The 18,821-nt window shown below is 40.5% G+C and overlaps 1 protein-coding gene across 5 annotated transcripts in view; it reads left to right on the top strand.

The window, feature by feature from the left end:
* The window catches only part of LOC116384020 (multiple epidermal growth factor-like domains protein 11), a 125,649-nt gene that overhangs the window by 98,001 nt on the left and 8,827 nt on the right, over window positions 1-18,821 (top strand). For 3 of the 5 annotated variants that reach the window (XM_031848292.1, XM_031848296.1, XM_031848293.1), the window contains exons 13-20: window positions 1,321-1,484; window positions 1,586-1,688; window positions 4,633-4,779; window positions 7,575-7,709; window positions 14,286-14,414; window positions 14,718-14,846; window positions 16,440-16,568; window positions 18,066-18,194. In XM_031848292.1, the coding sequence (XP_031704152.1) occupies window positions 1,321-1,484; window positions 1,586-1,688; window positions 4,633-4,779; window positions 7,575-7,709; window positions 14,286-14,414; window positions 14,718-14,846; window positions 16,440-16,568; window positions 18,066-18,194 (1,065 nt within the window). Of the gene's footprint in view, window positions 1-1,320; window positions 1,485-1,585; window positions 1,689-4,632; window positions 4,780-7,574; window positions 7,710-14,285; window positions 14,415-14,717; window positions 14,847-16,439; window positions 16,569-18,065; window positions 18,248-18,821 lie in introns of all 5 variants that reach the window. The other 2 variants (XM_031848295.1, XM_031848294.1) reach the window with 2 other exon arrangements.

The raw sequence follows: 18,821 nt of genomic DNA, 5'->3' as shown, positions 1-18,821 counted from the left end.
GTTATGATTCATGACCATAGATTCTATAACTTACTGATATTCCAGAGGCTTATTTTCGTTTATTGAGAATTGTTATTTTTATAGATTATTATAGATATCAGTTTTTTAAAGTTTGAAGTCAAATTCTGTGATTCTTATTCTGAATCTGAAGTTTTAGATTAATCATTTTCTAAGGTCACCTGTCAAACTCCGCACTGTCCCAAAAATATAAAAGTATCCACCTCAACGGTCTCCTTGTTTCGTACTTTGTTCTCAACTTCACCTCCTTAATATCTCTCAATAAAAGCGTCCATTAAATATTTATGCCCCGCTGATGCTCGTGGGGGAACGTGGGTAATTAAAGTGGAGAGACATCAGAGCGCTCGGGCCGGGGGCCGGAGAGCTTTCACTGGAACAAGTGGGTGTCTGTCATCACCCTGTGAACCCTGGTCTCCTTCTTCTGTCACAGCTATAAGTTATATTAAGTTATCAGGGAAAAGTTCAGGCTGATTAAAGACGTTTATCAAACATGTTTTGTCCATAGATGCTCGTAGAGCAAACATCTGATGATCTATACAGCTCAATATACTATCAGGTCTACGTCTCTTTTCTTCAGAGGCGTGAGGAGGCGGGGGGTCCGACTGGTTTGCGTATCAAAAGAATTTTTGACATTTTCTTTTGTGTGTTAAAGAAATTACACTGAAGGAGGAGGAGGGAAGATCAGGACACTCACTCAAGCAGTTTTTTATTTAAACTCTAAGTATCAATGTTTCAGCATATGTTGCCTTCTTTCGGATAAAAGCCAGTAATAACTGAAACAAGATGAATACTGTATTAGACAAGTGTTTAAAAGCATTGTTAATTCATAGCCGAGAAATGTCTCCAACATCAACACGTCCACGTTCGTTGTTCATGCCTTGATTAGAAAGAAAGTCGATAGAGAGACGACAGGAAGTGAGCGGAAAGAAATGCAGATTGATTTGCAGCAAACATTCCTGGTCGGAGACGTCATTCGACAAACCAATGAGTGACGTTACGACGACTACGTCCACTTCTTATATACATAAGATTATTATAATGTCAGATTGTGACTTAATTGCATTATAGTTGCTGTGTTCCCAGATCACATCGAGTACTTAGTTGAGTACTTTATCATAACCGGTAGAAGTAATGGAGAAAAGTATGAATGTGAGACCCAAGTTGTGATAATTGTCATTGTAGCAATGTTTTAAATAGATAAGTCAACTTTATTTTGATAGAACCTTTCCAAACAGATTGCTTTATACGATAAACTCCGATAAATTGTCCGCCTGGCGGTCTTTGGACTGTGTCTCTGTTCAGGTTGGCAGGGTGTGGACTGCTCCATCCCTTGCTCCAGCGGTGCTTGGGGACTAAGCTGCAATCAGACATGTCAGTGTGCCAACGGGGCGGCCTGCGACCCCGTCAACGGCACCTGCACCTGCTCTCCAGGCTGGAGGGACGAGTACTGCGACCTACCGTGTCCCGTAAGCGCCCGTCGTGGCTCTTTGTATTTTGCACAGTGTCTCATTGATAGTACCGGAGTTTAAAAACGGTAATATAAGTTACTTTGTTCTGGCTCTTTCAGGAGGGATCGTACGGACTGGACTGCAGAGAGAGATGTGACTGCGCCAATGCTGACGGCTGTGATCCAGTGAGCGGCTTCTGTCGCTGTGTCGCAGGTTGGACAGGTGAGTTATGAAGCCACGCTTTAGGACGTAAAAACAATGTGACCGTCAGAGTCTCCTGGCAGCAGGTATGTTCAGGAAAGCACCAGAACAGGCACACTCTGAGAGAGAAGAGTCTGGGGGAGGTAGTGCTGTCGACACCACGACAACGATGGAGACAATAAACCAAGAATAGACCTTTTTACAGCCGACGTCATCAAGAATATGAGTGTGCATGTCCGCAGCAGAAGTGGCTCTTTTGTCTCAGGCATCCAGACGAGTTATCAAGCTTTAAAAATGACATTAAAACTGTTCGCAGCATCAAAATGTCTGGTTGTTGCATGTTCGTTTGTCAGGATCAATATTCCAACAGTTCTACAGAATCCCCATGGTTTCCGAGCAGCAGAACGTATCGTTGTACTTCACTGAGCTGTCTCTCTGTTGGAGTATCAACCAGCCAGTTCAATTAGATATATGCTGTTCATGTTACAAAGTAATCTACCTGGAACGTGCGTTTCCACGTAAAGCTACAAATTAATTTCCCTTCTTGGAAAAAAATAAAGTTGTCTGAATTTGAATCCAACGCAGTGTGTTTCCAGAGGATGGAGACAAATTTACATGTTTCTGCCAGAGACGTCTGCGTCTTCACTGCTGGTCTCTTGACATAAATAAATAAAGGGTCTATGTTGTTTCCAAGAATGTCAAAGTTAAGCTGGGTTTAATCTAAAGTGTCGCAGGAGATTTTATTACTAACGTCAAAACTTCAACATTAGAAGGAACAGAAAGCAAAATGCTTTTGGATGATTTTAACACATTGTCCTCCTGATGTCCCTTCAGTCTGTCTCACAGCGACTCCTCAACTGTTAGTTTGAATACTTCTGCAAGTGTCTGTTCTTTCTCTTGAGAACGGCATTGTGGGAAGGTAGTGTGCGTTAACTCCACCCTCTGAATCCAGGAGTTTAGTGTTCTGTGTGCTGGATCGTGTCTCAGTGTTCAGAAACCCTGAAAGAATATGTGGTGTGTTCGTGAGGAGTTGGGACGCAGCTCGTGTTCATGGAGAGGAATGAAACAGTGGATTCATATTCTTACGTGTTTGCCTTCATTTTACATGAACTGAATTGGTTCAGAAGTACGAATATTATTTGTGTCATATTTTTGAATCATCTTGCAGTGGGGAGATGAATACGAGGTGTTAGCGCTCCCTAAACTTTACAGCGTAATGTTCCTTCTTCTGCTTCGTATCTCGTCCCCCCCCCCCCTCCTCCTACACCTCTCTTTGTTTTTAACTTCACAGCCTCCACGAATTGAGCTCCTGATTTTCACCCACTTTTCTCTCAGAGGTAGTTTACTAATTGAGTTATAATGGCTGCCTGTGCCCCACTCTCATATTCTCTCATATTCCATGTCAAAGGAAGTTTCTAATGAGCTGCAGATCCGCCAGTCTGCAGAGAGGGGGGGGTGCACATGCACTATTCTTACTCTGTCCGTCTGTTCTTCATATTTAGATGTGCTGAGCTTATTCCTGTGTGGCTGTGGGTGTAGCTAAGAATTAATGTAATGTGAGTCTCTCGGGCACTGCGGTCTGCAGACTGTCCCCTGTGAGCACCGAGGACTCTGATCCGCTCTGCAAGCCAGACAGACTGCTGCCTCTCTCACACACACACACACACACACACATGCAAGACTGATGAAAGAAGGAGACACTTCAGCAGCTGATTAAAAGGCAAAAAGCCTCTTTGGGTGAATTTCAGTTTGTTCATACAAGTTTAAATGTGCAAACAAAGTGTGTTGCTATAAATCTCAAAGGTCTGGGTCGGGACCCCCAGGTGGGTCGCAGGAGATATTGTTTGTGAGTCTTTTATTTAACATTTATATCTGCAGTTCACCTTTGAGCCACATGAGGGAGCCTGAATGTTCATTATACCTATAACATGAAATGTAATGTATAAGGCTAGTGAGCGTACTCTGTTTATTGAACTGATCAGAGGAAATGAAAAGAGTAATGAACAAGTGTTTCTGTTTTCAATGACGCATGCATACAACAAAGTTGTGATTTATTAAACATACGTCTCTTCTAATTGGCTGGTTTACCGGTTCAAGATAATATAAGGTGATGAGGAAATGGCAGTAAAAATGAACTTTAATTTACGCACAAATTCGCTCTTCTCACAATTTATAGATATGGCATGTTGTGAAATGAATGATTTAATTAGTAATGAATAATGTTGTGAAATGAATAATGTTGTCAAATGAACATCATGCTGTATTGAAGAAGACTTGAAACTAGAGATTGAGACCATAAACTCATGTTTACAATGTTTACTGAGGTAATAAATCAAGAGAGAAGTAGAGTCATTTTCTCATAGACTTCTATACAACCAGAGGAGTCGCCCCCTGGTGGACACTAGAGAGAATGCAGCTTTAACACATGAAGCTTTGACTTCACTCCTCGGAACAGGAGGTTGTAGTCTTTTCTTTTTCTTTTTTTTAAACAAACAGGAGGAAATAGATTCGTTGTGGTTGAATTTGTCAGACAGTTTAACAACGGAGCTGTGGCTCAGAATAATACATACATCAGGCTTTGATACACACAATACTTGTTAGTTGATACATTCAGAAATACAGAAAGAAATCTATAGAATATCAGCAGCTGTTTCCTTCAACATATTGTCTCTCTGATCCGTCACATCCGTCCTCACGTCATCTCCTTCCCTCTCTGTCCTCCCCTGCTGACTCAATGTCTGAGGAGCTGCTTAAAAAGCCCTTTGCTAATGTTCCCTCACCCCAAAGTTCTTCTTTCTTTTGCATCATTCTCTCTTCTTCAAGTATAAGTGACACATCTGAAACTCTGTGAAGTCAGTTTGACTTCACTTAAAAGCTCAGTAGCTGAGAACAAAGCCCACCGAACTAAAAGTGTGTGTGTGTGTGTGTGTGTGTGTGTGTGTGTGTGTGTGTGTGTTTCCTGCAGGTGTCCATTGCGACGGTGTGTGTGAGGAGGGACGCTGGGGACCCAACTGCTCCTACAGCTGCACCTGTGAGAACGGAGGCTCCTGCTCCCCGGAGGATGGAACTTGTGTGTGCGCTCCCGGCTACCGCGGCACCAACTGCAGAAGAAGTAAAGAAAACCTTTCTCACACACACACACACACACACACACACATGCTGAGCTTTTTCTCGCTGATGTAGCTGCAGCGGAGGAAGGACTCGAATAGTAAAAACTATTTAAATTGTAAAAAAAAGCCTTTTAAAAGTATTAGCTTTGAGTTGAGCATCGTTTGCTTCTTTCTTCTCCTTTTTTTACTTTTCAGCTTTTAATTCCAAACATTCAGAAGTTACAGAAACAGAACAACGATAAACTGTAACGGCCACTCAGGGACATCCAGGAAGTAGAGCCCAAGCCATAAATGGGTCGCCTGATATTATTGGCCAATATTATATTATCACAGATATAAATGTATCTGCATATAAGTAATGTAGGATAACAAAGAATTCTGGTACAGTATGTATAAAAGTAAGTACAAAACAAGTGCAGACAAGTACATAAACACACATATATACGAGCCAAAGTAATGACGTCTAAATGCAGTTTGCTGCGAATTGTCTGAAACACGGATTTACAGTTTCTTTTGAAGAGGTGTCCACTCTCTTGGACACACACGCACAATTTAATTAGTATACGTGCTTTTGGTCACAAAGCGACTATGACTGATCTATGACCGATCTATGACCGAACGCTGGCGTGTGATTTGATGAAATGTGCAGGTTATAGTGTGCAGAAGCTCTTTCCTTACTGTTTACACGGGATTGTATTTCCAGCGTCACGGACATGTGAGCAGTGGATACCGTGTTTAAAGCGTTTCCTCATAGATTAGCCGAGCTGAACTGTTCACATCCATGTTTACGAGCTTACAGTCTTCTTTTTTCCCGCCTTTACTTTCCCGATGCTGCACGTTCGGCACTTTATCGAGTCAAGTTCTCTCGAATGTAAAATGTTAATCTGGTAAATAACTTAAAAAGAGCCAAAGTGGAAAATAAAAGCACAAAATGAATGAATCGAATTAAAGTCAAACACTACATCATACATAACATCTCTTATCAAACCGTTTATCCGTCCTGACTCTTTAGAAGCAAAGATCAGAATAAAAACATCCGGCAGCAGCTTCCTCTTTGCTGGTTAAAGTCACGAGATGTTGGAGACGATGAAGCTAAGCTAACGCTAATCAAATGAAAAGTTTCTCTGGACTCAGATGGTTTGTGAGTGAAAAGACGCCGTCGCTCTGAAACACTATACAATTGGGGACTCTTCTTCAGAGCAGGGATTCTCAAAGCGGGGTCCGGGGACCCCAAGGGGTCCGTGGCACTCTGTCAAGGGGTCCGCCAAATATTTAGCTATAGATTATAAAGCTGTGCTGTTTCATGTACATATCTACAGATATACAAGCAGACTGTGTCCATTAGCTCCAATGGAAACTCTCATTACATTGTATTAAGTTGAAGCACTAGCTTAACGTGAGCTCTATGATAGGACTACGTGAGTCTTATCAGCTACTTAAACCACCCTCTGTTTAATCGTATATGAGTGGTATTAATATTCAATAACATTTATTTTATTTCTTACATTCAACCTCCATTTATCTAGTAAAATCCTGTTGAGATTTTAAATTTCTTTTATGAGCAGCAAACATAAAATATGCATAAAAACACAGATAACGGTCTTAAGAACAAAACAGCAAAGAGTAAAAAACAACATGAAACAAGCAAATGTCTCCACGGTGGGACTAATAAAAGATCCTCTCATCTCATATTATCATGTGTTTCTCTTTATCGTATCAAACCAATCTCAAGTATTTAGGTTGAAGACTTTTAGAATACAAATAGTTCCGATGGCCCCAAAGATTAAAAAGGTTTGAGGACCTCTTCTCTCGAGAGCCGTCACTCACCTCAGATGAAGAACCTCTGATTCATATCACATAAATCACATTTAACATGCACCAATAAATATCCAAGCAGCCTGTAGTTCTGTAGTTCAGGTCACGTGACGGTGCAGGAAGAGCCTGTAGCTCACTGCGTCAATAAAGCAGCACTGAGGAATGTATCGCTTCAATCGACTACGTTTACCATCAACACTGACTGGACAACCACACAACCGGTGGAGAACTTCCCCTTCAAGTTAAAGTACTTCTTACATTTATTTATTTGAAAGCGTTCTGGTGGACAGTTCAGAGGTGAGCCTCTGTGTGAGCAGTGTGTGCATCCAGTGAGGAGGTTCATGTTTAAATCTGATTCATGAGGAACACTGTAAATCATCTCTTGTACAATCTTCAGAGGAAGTCTGAGGCGACTTGTTTCTGCTTTTATAACACACACTGGTTGTTTCTCTTCCGTTCTGCCTCTCCCCGCGTGATCGATTTAAGGCAATTATCCTAATTAGGAAAATCCTGTAGCAGGAGCGAGGCGGTGGACCAGCATGCACCAGCTTGTCTCGCCACTTAGAGGAACATCAATTAAAGTAAATTAAAGTCGGAGGAGGAGGGAGGGTCTGTGGTGGAGGGAAAACAAAGAGGAGCTACAACAGGTCGACCTCGCAGACGAGACAGCAACTCCTTCAGGCTTCTGCATGCACGCACACACAAATATATATATATATATATATGTATATATATATGTATGTATATATATATATGTATATATACATACCATGGAGGATATTAAGCTTTCATATATGTGGGGTTTATAAAATAAATTGAGACTAAGTGGACCATGAAATCCATTATTAAAATGATCAAAGAACTAATAAGAGAACCAATCACAGGTTCCCTTTAGACTCTGAAATGGACTTTTCTCTCTGTCACACCCACACTAACAGCGATGTGTGTGTGCGCGTGTGTGTGTGTGTGTGTGTGTGCGCAGCGTGTTCGCCTGGTTTCTACGGACATCGCTGCAGCCAGTCGTGTCCTCGGTGTGTCCACAGCGACGGGGCGTGCCACCATGTCAGCGGTCACTGTGAATGTCTCTCCGGCTTCTTCGGCTCGCTCTGTAATCAAGGTCAGTTTCCCTTCAGTCCTTCGTGTGTCGGCTTCATGGACTAAACTGTTTAGTTTTTTGTTTTGTTACATCTCTGGAGTAACAATAAGTGATGCAAGTTTTTTAAAGCCTCCCTTCAGAAAACAAGCACACAAACCCTCGTGGCTATGTGAACGCGGGAAGTTTCATTTGTGCTTGTTTGGCTGAAGTTCACTTTACACTGAATTCACTAAAAAATGATTGTGCAGCTTTTTGTAGCTGCTAAACCTGCACAAATGAGACAAAAAAATAAACCGTGTAATTCTCAAAGAATGCGGCCAAATAAACAGCATCCTGAGTTATTTGCACGTATTTAAATGAGGTCATATGCAGCAGACATTTGGCCCCAAATTGGCCCCTTTTCTATGCAAATGAGCAGAAACAGTCACAAAGAGCATCGCTGACAGACACACCGTCACAGTGAAGCTATCAGCGTCTTCAGAGAGTTGGTGGGAACTGAAACCTTTATACTGACAGACTCAAATAAGGCTTCTCTCTCTCTCTCACTTTAAAATTCTTTGCCTGAAGTTTTGAGGAATAGACCTTCTGAACATTTAATTTGTCTATTTTTGCGGCTTTATTAGGAATCCCAGTGCTCTTCTTGGCATCCTCTATACTGACCCTAACTACTCGAGGTTCATGCTCAACCTTAAAGGAACAGTGTGTACGTTTTAGTGACCTCTAGTAGTGAATTTGCAGATTGCAATTAACTAAATACACCTCAGCCCCTCCCTTTCAGGCGTGTTGGAGAACTACGGTGGCCTTCAGGTAATCTTCAGGTTACCTTTAGGATTGTACTACTACAAGGAGCTCATTTTATCAATACTCTGCTCTTCCACATTAATAAATCATTATTTAAAAAAAACTAATTTAGAGATAAATGAATAAAGTCAGAACAGGATTAGAATTTATTTTTTAATTAAATCTAAATATTGTTTCTAGAGCAGCAACAGTTATGTTATCAACAACCTCTGTCTTCCTGTCCTCTGTCCTCCTTTCCTCTGTCCTCCTGTCCTCTGTCCTCCTTTCCTCTGTCCTCCTTTCCTCTGTCCTCCTGTCCTCTGTCCTCCTTTCCTCTGTCCTCCTTTCCTCTGTCCTCCTATCCTCTGTCCTCCTTTCCTCTGTCCTCCTGTCCTCTGTCCTTTGTCCTCCTTTCCTCTGTCCTCCTGTCCTTTGTCCTCCTGTCTTCTGTCCTCATGTCCTTTGTCCTCCTGTCTTCTGTCCTCCTTTCCTCTGTCCTTTGTCCTCCTGTCTTCTGTCCTCCTTTCCTCTGTCCTTTGTCCTCCTGTCTTCTGTCCTCCTTTCCTCTGTCCTTTGTCCTCCTGTCTTCTGTCCTCCTTTCCTCTGTCCTCCTGTCCTCTGTCCTTCTTTCCTCTGTCCTCCTGTCCTCTTTCCTTTGTCCTCTTGTCCTCTGTCCTCTGTCCTCCTGTCCTCTGTCATCTGTCTTCTGTCCTACTGCCCTTTGTCCTTCTGTCCTCCTCTCCTCTTGTCATCTGTCCTCTGTCTGTCCTCCTGTCCTGCTTTGTCTCAGCCGGTAGATATATTTTTTTTAAGTCTTTTGTCCGATCGTTCATGTGGTTGTGTAAACATAGCAGCGGTGGCCGACTGAACTAGTTTTCACTTTTGTTTACGTGTTCACAGATGTTTCATTGCTCGAACAGTAACAGTAACAGTAGTTTCCATTAACTCGAGCGACCAACATGTTTTTCACACCCATTGCTGTGTGAGAGCACGCGCTGCACGCGCTCCACACACTCCACACACTCCACACACTCCACACACTCCACACACTCCACACACTCCACACACTCCACACACTCCACACACTTTCATATTTAGTTTCTGAGTCGATCAAACTCTCAGGAAGTTGTGGCAGGATTTCATCTCACGTGATGCTGTTTCCTAACCGCCTCCTCACACTTCACACTTCCAGGAGCTGTTTTCTAACCAACAGACGGGTTATTTAGAAACGAGACAGAACACAGCTGGTACACAAACAGCCTCTTGACATCTGCGTTTACACAACCTTTTTTATTTTTTGTTGTGACATCTCTAATTAACTTCAGGTTAGAATGGAAGCTCTGCTCACAAAGCAGAGCACTTGAATGTCTGCACTTCACCGGGTAATAAAAGACCAAATGGAAACCTTGAGCTCACTCGGTGTCCCTTTTAACAGCCTCTTCATTCTATCCGACTTGTCTTTTCCGTGGCTTTCTCCTGTGCATCATTATTTCAGTGTGGTTGAGCTCCTCTGCGGTTAAACAGGTGTTAATTCTCCAATGAAGGCGCGTCGGCCCAAAGTCCGTTGCCAAGTCGAATTTTAAATGAAGACAGTGGAGGAGTGTGCCGTGAAATATTCATCATCATTAAACATGAAGACCGTCCTACATTAACCATTCTGCCGGCCGCTGCGTCTCTGAGCAGGCCTCGGGTGAATCAGACGTCCGGCTCCATCGCTGTCCTCCGGATGTGCGATGCCCTTTTGCACGAGCTGATGATGTTATCGACGGGTAAACTCTCTGTTCTGTGTACATTTCACCGCTTTAATGAAGAAATCTCATTTCTCTTTTTTTTAAGTGCTCAAGATGTAACATTTACATAAGAGAGAATAATACGGCGACCTCTCTCTTTGTCTCCATTCGTTATCGATTAAACCTCAACAAAAGAAATGTCTCCTCAACATAGAAACAACCAACACAAGCTTCTGTGAAGGAATGTTTCCAAATGTACCTGCAGCATGAAACTCACCCTCCAACACTTCAAGGACTGCTTTTGTTTCTTCATACATTACCTGCCAGTGGGACCGCTTCACAGCTCTGCCTCTGTAAAGTACTTTTTCTTTATAGTTTCTTTAGATTGAATTTCATTTCTAAGCTTTGGTTTATCCCACGAATCATTCTTTCTTAATTAATTAAGGAATTAATCACTTTTTGATCTATATTAAGGTGCAAATTGTACCTAGAAATGAAATTCACGGAGGTGCTCCTGAACACAACATGTTGGCATAAACAGTTACGCGATGCTGCGTCCGTCATGACTGCAGGTACACAGTAAAACAGGCAGGCAGGAAGATAGGTAGGTAGACAGATAGACAGGCAGGTAGGTAGGTAGACGGGTAGGTAGACAGGTAGACAGGTAGGTAGGTAGACAGGTAGGTAGGTAGACAGGTAGGTAGGTAGACAGGTAGGTAGGTTGTCCAATCATTACATTGAGGCCGATTGAAATGATTGGACGCCTTATTAGAGCCACAGGTTTCATTTTCTATCAGAGCATTTGATTTATTGACTGCTGTCAAGATTTAAAGATAATTTCAACAAAGAGAACAAGAAAGGTTTCTGAAATACATCAACTATCTAAAATACACTGCTGACATAACGTTTAGTATGCTATGTTTGTATATTGTTAACATTATGCTGAAGTTAGAGCTGAAACTGAAGATTTTAAAAGTATCGTGTCACAGATTAACGTGTTGTGACTGTTGACCCGTTCTATATGAAGGAGGAGGATCAGGGAACAGCAGCTGTCTGGATGTTTGTCTCTGGACCAAAGAGTTGAACGGACTCGATGAGTCACCACAGAGTTTGGGCTAAAAGCTAATTGAGCGCTGAGTGGACAGCAGGTCATCAGGGAGCAGCCGAGCGGTCCCGCTCCTCTCATTATTTCTGTACGCATACGTACGTGGATCTCTTTGATCCAGACTCTACAGACACTAGTCACACATTGGTTACTGTTACATAAGTGGAGGGACTTCATTAAAGCATTCATAACGATCTGTGGTAAAGATTCCCCTTCTGGGTTCTTATTCTTGTAGGGAAACAATATGCACGGCGGGCTAACGGCTCCTTTAAGCATCGACGGGCAGAACCTGCTAATGAAGACAATACATTCTGTGAACAGGTGGAACGTGGTAGTAAAATGCAAATGAGTGGAGAAGAGTAATGTAAAGTAATGAATATCTACAGAGCTCATGTATATATATATGATTTATTATCTTAAACATTAACTTGAGGAGGAAACAGCAGCACACGCTCATGTAATAGTAATACGGCTGTAATATTTAATGCAGATGACTTCAAGCACACACTGTATCTTGTTTTGTGTCATAATTACGCAACGCAAACACTCGTTAAACATTTATAAGTGAGGTCACTTTAAATGCAAACTCACATTTCTTAGTTTTGAGCTGTTTTTAAAGGTGACCGTTCCTCTGCATTGTTCCTGGTGGAACACTGTACATCAACACTTAACTTAATAAACTCACACATTTCAGTTCAAACCAAACTCTACGTTAATACATGAACACGCAGAAGAGGAGCAGCTCGTTCTCTGGCTTTAATTGGCAATAATCAAGAAAACCCCAGAGCACATTAGTGTGTGATCGTCAGACGCTACGGTGTCTGCGTCTCGTTATTTTAACAGTGTAACTACATTTAGAGATCTGAATATATAAAAAGTATTACATCCCTAAGCTGAAGGATGTGCATTTCCCTAAAATGATTAAGAAACCTCTTTCCAGATCCATTTCTCCACCTCGTCCTGTTTTCTGCAGAGACTCTCATCATATCAGGAACAATCAGCCGTGATGAATCATTTCAGTCTGCTTCATATAAGTAGTTATGTTTCATGATTGCACATTGAAAGAAAAAGTTGATCAAATTAAAGATAAGTACACAGCAATAATAGTGATTAACGTGAGTTTTGTTCTGAGTCTTTCATTTTCCTTTGAATCAAATCTCATTTAATTATTATCTTAAGTCATTATTATTATCTGAGATTGTCTTCCTTCTTTTATTCTAGCGGTTTCCTGTCGCTTCTTGTCTTCCTCCCACTCAGTGATTACAGTTTGAAATATACCAATTTAAATATAATTTATCAATCTTTTTTGATGAAAATTAAGAATAATTGAACCATCCCTCATGTATTAATGTCATAGTGTCCCTAAAACACTTTATTTTAAGATTGCATGAGTCACATTAAGATCTCTTGATGACAGTAATAGTTTCATTTAGCCTCTAGATTCACTAGAGGAGTATTTACAGTATTTTATATCGTAGAACTAAACATTCAAATCTATTCAGCTTGTGTTAAACACACACCGTATACCTATATTTTATTATCAGTATATTTTAATGTACTTTTCTCAAGTAAGCTTTTGATTGATTGATTTTACTGGTGACAGAGTATTTCTACACTGTGGTATCGCAGTACTTTTACCGCTGGTATTGTCATGAACAGAACTTTTTTTCGATTTGTAATATTTATTTTCCAAACGGTGGAAACATGCACATTACATAGAAAAACCATACCAAGAAATAGTACAATGGTTATGTAATGCACAATGTCATTTTTGGGTAAATCATTTTGTCAATTTTACTCATTTAGTGGGGATTTAGCGAGCGAGGATCGAGGAAATGACAATTAAGAGAAGTCTTAAGTCTTAAATAAGAAGTCTCTTATTTGTCATTTCCTCGATTCCGGTTGAACCGGTTTCAACCGGAAGCATCCTCGCTTGAACCGGAAGTTGAAACCGGAAGCGATCCTCGCGATCCTCCCCCAAGACCCGTTTGAGAGGAGAACTTTGAGGAGAACCTTCAGGCCAAAGAGCTGATACCAGATCAGCCTGACCTCACAATCAGACAGCAGACTAGCGGGAAAGGGAAGCAGTCCATGAAGCTTCTCCACTAGCTGAACACCAGACAGGTTAGGCTAGCTGCATGACGTCATGCTAATAACGTATTTAGCTTTTTAAAACAAAAGGGACAGATCCAGCACGGACAGTTAGGGAGTGAGGGACATGAAGCACCTGCTGAGACATGATATATAGTTATAAATACATCATTATATACGTATATGTGTGTTTTATATTATAGTGAATATTATTATATGATGTATATATATTATTATATGATATACATTATATTATACAGAATATTATGATATGATATACATTATTATATGATATATATATTATTATATTATACAGAATATTATATGATATATATATTATTATATGATATATATATTATTATATTATACAGAATATTATTATATGATATATATATTATTATATGATATATATATTATTATATTATACTGAGACTATAATAAGATGTCCTGACGTGTTTGTCAAAGTGTTATTTTCTGCTTTTTTTCATGTTGGAATTAAGGTTAAATATTTAACTGTAAAGTAGTAATACGTGTTTGATACCTTAATGTTTTTGCATTAAATCATTCTGGGATGTTTGCTGAGATTGATTGGATGTGGCACAGCCCTACAGAGAACATGTTCACCAGCTACACTGCCCGCTGCTATGATCAAACAAAGGGATCTCTATCTGTTAATATAGATCATCAATGATCACCAATTATTATCGGCAGCAATAAAAACGTGATCGGGGTTCTTTAAAAGTTATATTTCTTATATATTATTTTTTTGTGCTGATCCGATTCGTGACTCTGATCCGTGATCCGATGAGGACTGTGAGTTTTATGATCCGTTGCACCACTATGAGTGACAGTTATTTAACCGTATATGTATATACGTGTGCGTCCCCACAGTGTGTCCAGGGGGGAAGTTCGGTAAAGCGTGTGCGGAGGCGTGTTCGTGCACCAACAACGGTACGTGTAACCCCATCGACGGCTCCTGTCAGTGCTACCCTGGATGGATCGGCGGGGACTGCTCTAAACGTAAGACGCCTCCTCCTTCACACTCTCTCTCTCTCTCTCACATCACTTATCGACCACTTGGGTTGATCCTGAACCAATCAGAGGCAACTCGGGGAAAAAAATAAAGGCAATTACTCCATTGCCTCTTCCATTAATTATCCATCTGGCATTTAACAGAACTACCACAATCACCTAGTCACTTGTGAAGCTAATGAAAGCACAGACCGCCCTGATCTCTGTTACAGCCGGTCCTCAGGATGGTGACGTCTGTTGGTGTGTGTGTGTGTGTGTGTGTGTGTGTGTGTGTGTGTGTGTTGTTGGCAGCGTGTTTTCAGGGCTCGTGGGGTCCAGACTGCATCCACACATGTAACTGTCACAACGGAGCCCAGTGCAGCGCCACAGACGGAGTGTGCGACTGCAGCCCTGGATGGACGGGACTCTTCTGCACTCAGCGTACGCCTCACACACACACAGACACACTAACACACACACACATACACAGATCTAATAAGGGAAACAGTGATACACTCTCTGGCTGCAAGTGTGAGAGCACATCATCGATTGGCTCTCACTTCTTGCAGTGGAGTCACAGAGTTCCCCTGTTTTGAATGTCTCATACTTGCACCTCCATCTGGTGGCAGATAAAAAAAACTCCATCCTCAAAGACATTCATTCCTTTCTTTGATTCCTTCCTCCTTCCCTTCATCTTCGTAGAGTTCGCTGCCGCCCAAGTAGCTTCCTCGTAGGTTTCCTTTGTTTCAGGAAACAAAACCATATTCTATAAAGTCATGTTTTTCTGACCCCATCATGTTCTTAGGTCACTTTCACAGCTGTAGTTCAGTTCAGTTAGTTCAGACCAGGCAGCAACCTCCAGTTCTGAGAAGTGAAGTCAGTTTCTGCTGCATTCTCTCTAGTGTCCACCAGGGGGCGACTCCTCTGGTTGTATAGAAGTCTATGAGAAAATGACTCTACTTCTCTCTTGATTTATTACCTCAGTAAACATTGTAAACATGAGTTTATGGTCTCAATCTCTAGTTTCAAGTCTTCTTCAATACAGCATGATGTTCATTTAGTACATTATGGTCCATTTAGAGTCAATACAATAGGTCAGTAAACGGTGAATTGAGAAGCTTTTACGTGTCTTAAAAAAGGTGGTGCTAACAAGAGTTTAAATGAGACGACTAAACGTCATCACTAGAACACTAGTCCTCTTTTAGCTTAGTGGTTTAGTGTTTTAGTGGTTTAGTGTTTTAGTGGTTTAGTGGGTTAGTGTTTTAGTGGTTTAGTGGTTTAGTGTTTTAGTGTTTTAGTGGTTTAGTGTTTTAGTGTTTTAGTGGGTTAGTGTTTTAGTGTTTTAGTGGTTTAGTGGGTTAGTGTTTTAGTGTTTTAGTGGTTTAGTGGGTTAGTGTTTTAGTGGTTTAGTGGTTTAGTGTTTTAGTGTTTTAGTGGTTTTAGTGGGTTAGTGTTTTAGTGGTTTAGTGTTTTAGTGTTTTAGTGTTTTAGTGGTTTTAGTGGGTTAGTGTTTTAGTGGTTTAGTGTTTTAGTGGGTTAGTGTTTTAGTGGTTTAGTCAAATTATCCAAACAAACATCACAAGTGTTTGTTTTGAGCGACCATTGCATTGTAAAAAAAATAATAAGTACATATATACATAAGTATAAAGGGTCCAAACTGACCCAGAAACACATTGGATCTAATGGATGTGTACAACACAGTTATGTCCACATTAGTCTATATTTCTGGGTTTGTTTACAACCTGTGTGAATGTCTTGTTCCTTGATTTGTTGGAGTCTGCTGCTGCTGCTGCGTCACCAGAAACAAGACGGCCGACAGACAAACAACCACTCTATCGAGTCTTCAGGAGTTTCTGTTTAAATCTGCCTAAAATGCAAACGTGGTTTGGTTTAATCTTTAGAGACAGAACAGATTAGCCAATCACAGAAAAGCTGCTTCCGTCTCCAGATTTGTGGCTCAGCTCTCAGGTCTGAAGAGTGGAACAGCTGATGTATGAAACAACACGACCGTAGTAAATGTACGTTTCTCTCCAGGCTGTCCGACCGGTTTCTACGGCTCCCAGTGTGCTGAAGTGTGTCGCTGTCAGAACGGGGCGGACTGCGACCACATCAGCGGACAGTGTTCCTGCAGGACGGGCTTCATCGGACAGAGCTGTGAGCTCAGTGAGTGTTTGCACATCTGTGTTGTTGTTGACTTCAGACTCTAGAGCTGGAGCAGTGACTCCATCGATGACACGTTCACGTATTTCCACCATATTAAGAATGATTATACTTTATATTGAAATGTATCTTAATGGAATAAACATTAGTTATATCTTTTAACATCATTCTGTGTGTATTGAGATAAAATAAACATTACTGACCCAGCTCAGGGAAATAAAGTATTACAGCAGCAACAACAACCGCTGCAAAGTAAAGATAATACTCATTTAATTACTTACTTACTTACCACTTACTCACCTTACTTACTTACCTATTTACCTACTTACTTCTTATTCACTTAATTAATTACTTATTTGCTTATTTATTTATTTACTTACTTACGCTGCTATCATGATATCAAATTACATGTAACAGGATTTTGTCGCATCGCCGACTGCTAATTATAGATAAGAGAAGGAACTTCATAAAACTAGAATACTATATATATATATATATATATATATATATATATATATTGGTGCTGGGCAACGATTAAAATATTTAATCGCATGGATTTTTTGCGATTAATCGCATTGTTATGGCAAAGTTCAATAATGAATTCAAAAGTAGTGTATTGCGCACTTTTATTTTAAAAGTACTGCTATATGAACAAAAGGGCAATAACATTTGGTTCACGAGATGCAGGTAGCATGTTTTATACTTAATGTGAATATAATTCATACTTTGTTGGCATCTTATTCTGAAAACCGGATGTCCGTCTGAAGAAACTGGATGTTGTCTCACGTTAATCTTTCCGCTAACTTTCAAAGTCCTTCGCTCGCTCCCGATCTGTGCCGTTTGAATGCGTTTACCGTGAATGTCAGCATATAGGCGCACTAACATGACTGACTACAGGATGTTTGCTGGCTTTTATCCCACTGTTCTTGTCATCCTCTTGTTGTTATGTCTATGTATTGTCTCTTGTCTTTCAATTAAAAAAAACAAAATTATAAAAATGCCTTAACGTGCGATAAAATAATTGTCGGCGTTAATTAATGAATGCGTTAACGCAAAATTAACGCGTTAACTTGCTCAGCACTAATATATATATATATATATATATATATATTGAAAATAAAGCCACAGAAAAAAATAAAATTGAAGTCCTATATATTCATAATTGGTAAAATAAAAAATTTGTAGAACACAAATAAGTATAATAACAAATAGGGCTCAATATGAGTCAATAAGTAAATACAAAAGAGAAATATTTTGGTAGGTAAAGTGTATTTTGTCTGGAGATAGTGTAGTTAGCAGTATTAAAATCAAGTTATACTTACAAAACAAAAGCGTCAAGTATAACATTATGTGTTCGCTCTACTTATCTGCACACATGATTGGCTGAGCCATGAATGTAACTTTAATAATATGATAATCTGAGTCATGAGTTTCCACCTGTGATATCTGTGCATGATTCTGTGGGATTTAACGACGTGTTAAACCTCCCGCCGCGTCCAGAGTGTCCTGCGGGGACGTTTGGGTACGGCTGCCAGCAGCTGTGTGAGTGTATGAACAACGGCACCTGCGACTACGTGACGGGAACCTGCTACTGCAGCATCGGCTTCAAAGGCATCCGCTGTGACCAGGGTGAGAGCGGGAGGAACGGGTGTTTGATGCTGCTCCTGTCTGCTGGTTTACATGTAGGCTCCGAGGAAACGTAAACACACCAATACACATTATTTTAGTATTCAAAAAGACAACCGGAACACCAGAAATCTGCATAAGGAAGTCACTTCGAAGTCAGTAGAATTGACGGTCAACTGTAATATTTAAAAAGTAAATATAGATATCATGTTGATAAAACACATATTGATAATAATCCAGCTCCTGTAAAATCATTTTATATACAGTTATAGTTTAAAAATCTCTCTCCACCATCCCACACTTTTATTTGGAGTGTAGTTAATTTGCCAAAGATGGAAACATAACAAACAATATTTCATACGTTAGAGGCCAATATGTGAGAAGTGTGATAGTGTGTGCCTGAATGTGCATGTCAGTGTTTGGGTTTTATTCTAAGTGTATTTTAAAACTGTAATCCTGCCGGTAATCCCCATTTTTACTAAATGTAATCTGATTACCTCTTGTTTTCTGTAACAGTTATTCTAACAATGTAACGTCGTTCCATTGACCTGATCCTCTATATGAACCAGTCTCAGTGTAGTCGTGATCCTCTATATGAACCAGTCTCAGTGTAGTCCTGATCCTCTATAT

The sequence above is a fragment of the Anarrhichthys ocellatus genome, unplaced genomic scaffold, assembly GCF_004355925.1.
Source record: "Anarrhichthys ocellatus isolate YVR2014 unplaced genomic scaffold, GSC_Weel_1.0 scaffold8, whole genome shotgun sequence".
NCBI classification, from domain to species: domain Eukaryota; kingdom Metazoa; phylum Chordata; class Actinopteri; order Perciformes; family Anarhichadidae; genus Anarrhichthys; species Anarrhichthys ocellatus.
Note: the sequence above shows the minus strand (reverse complement) of the source record. Positions and strands in the feature narration are given on the sequence as shown.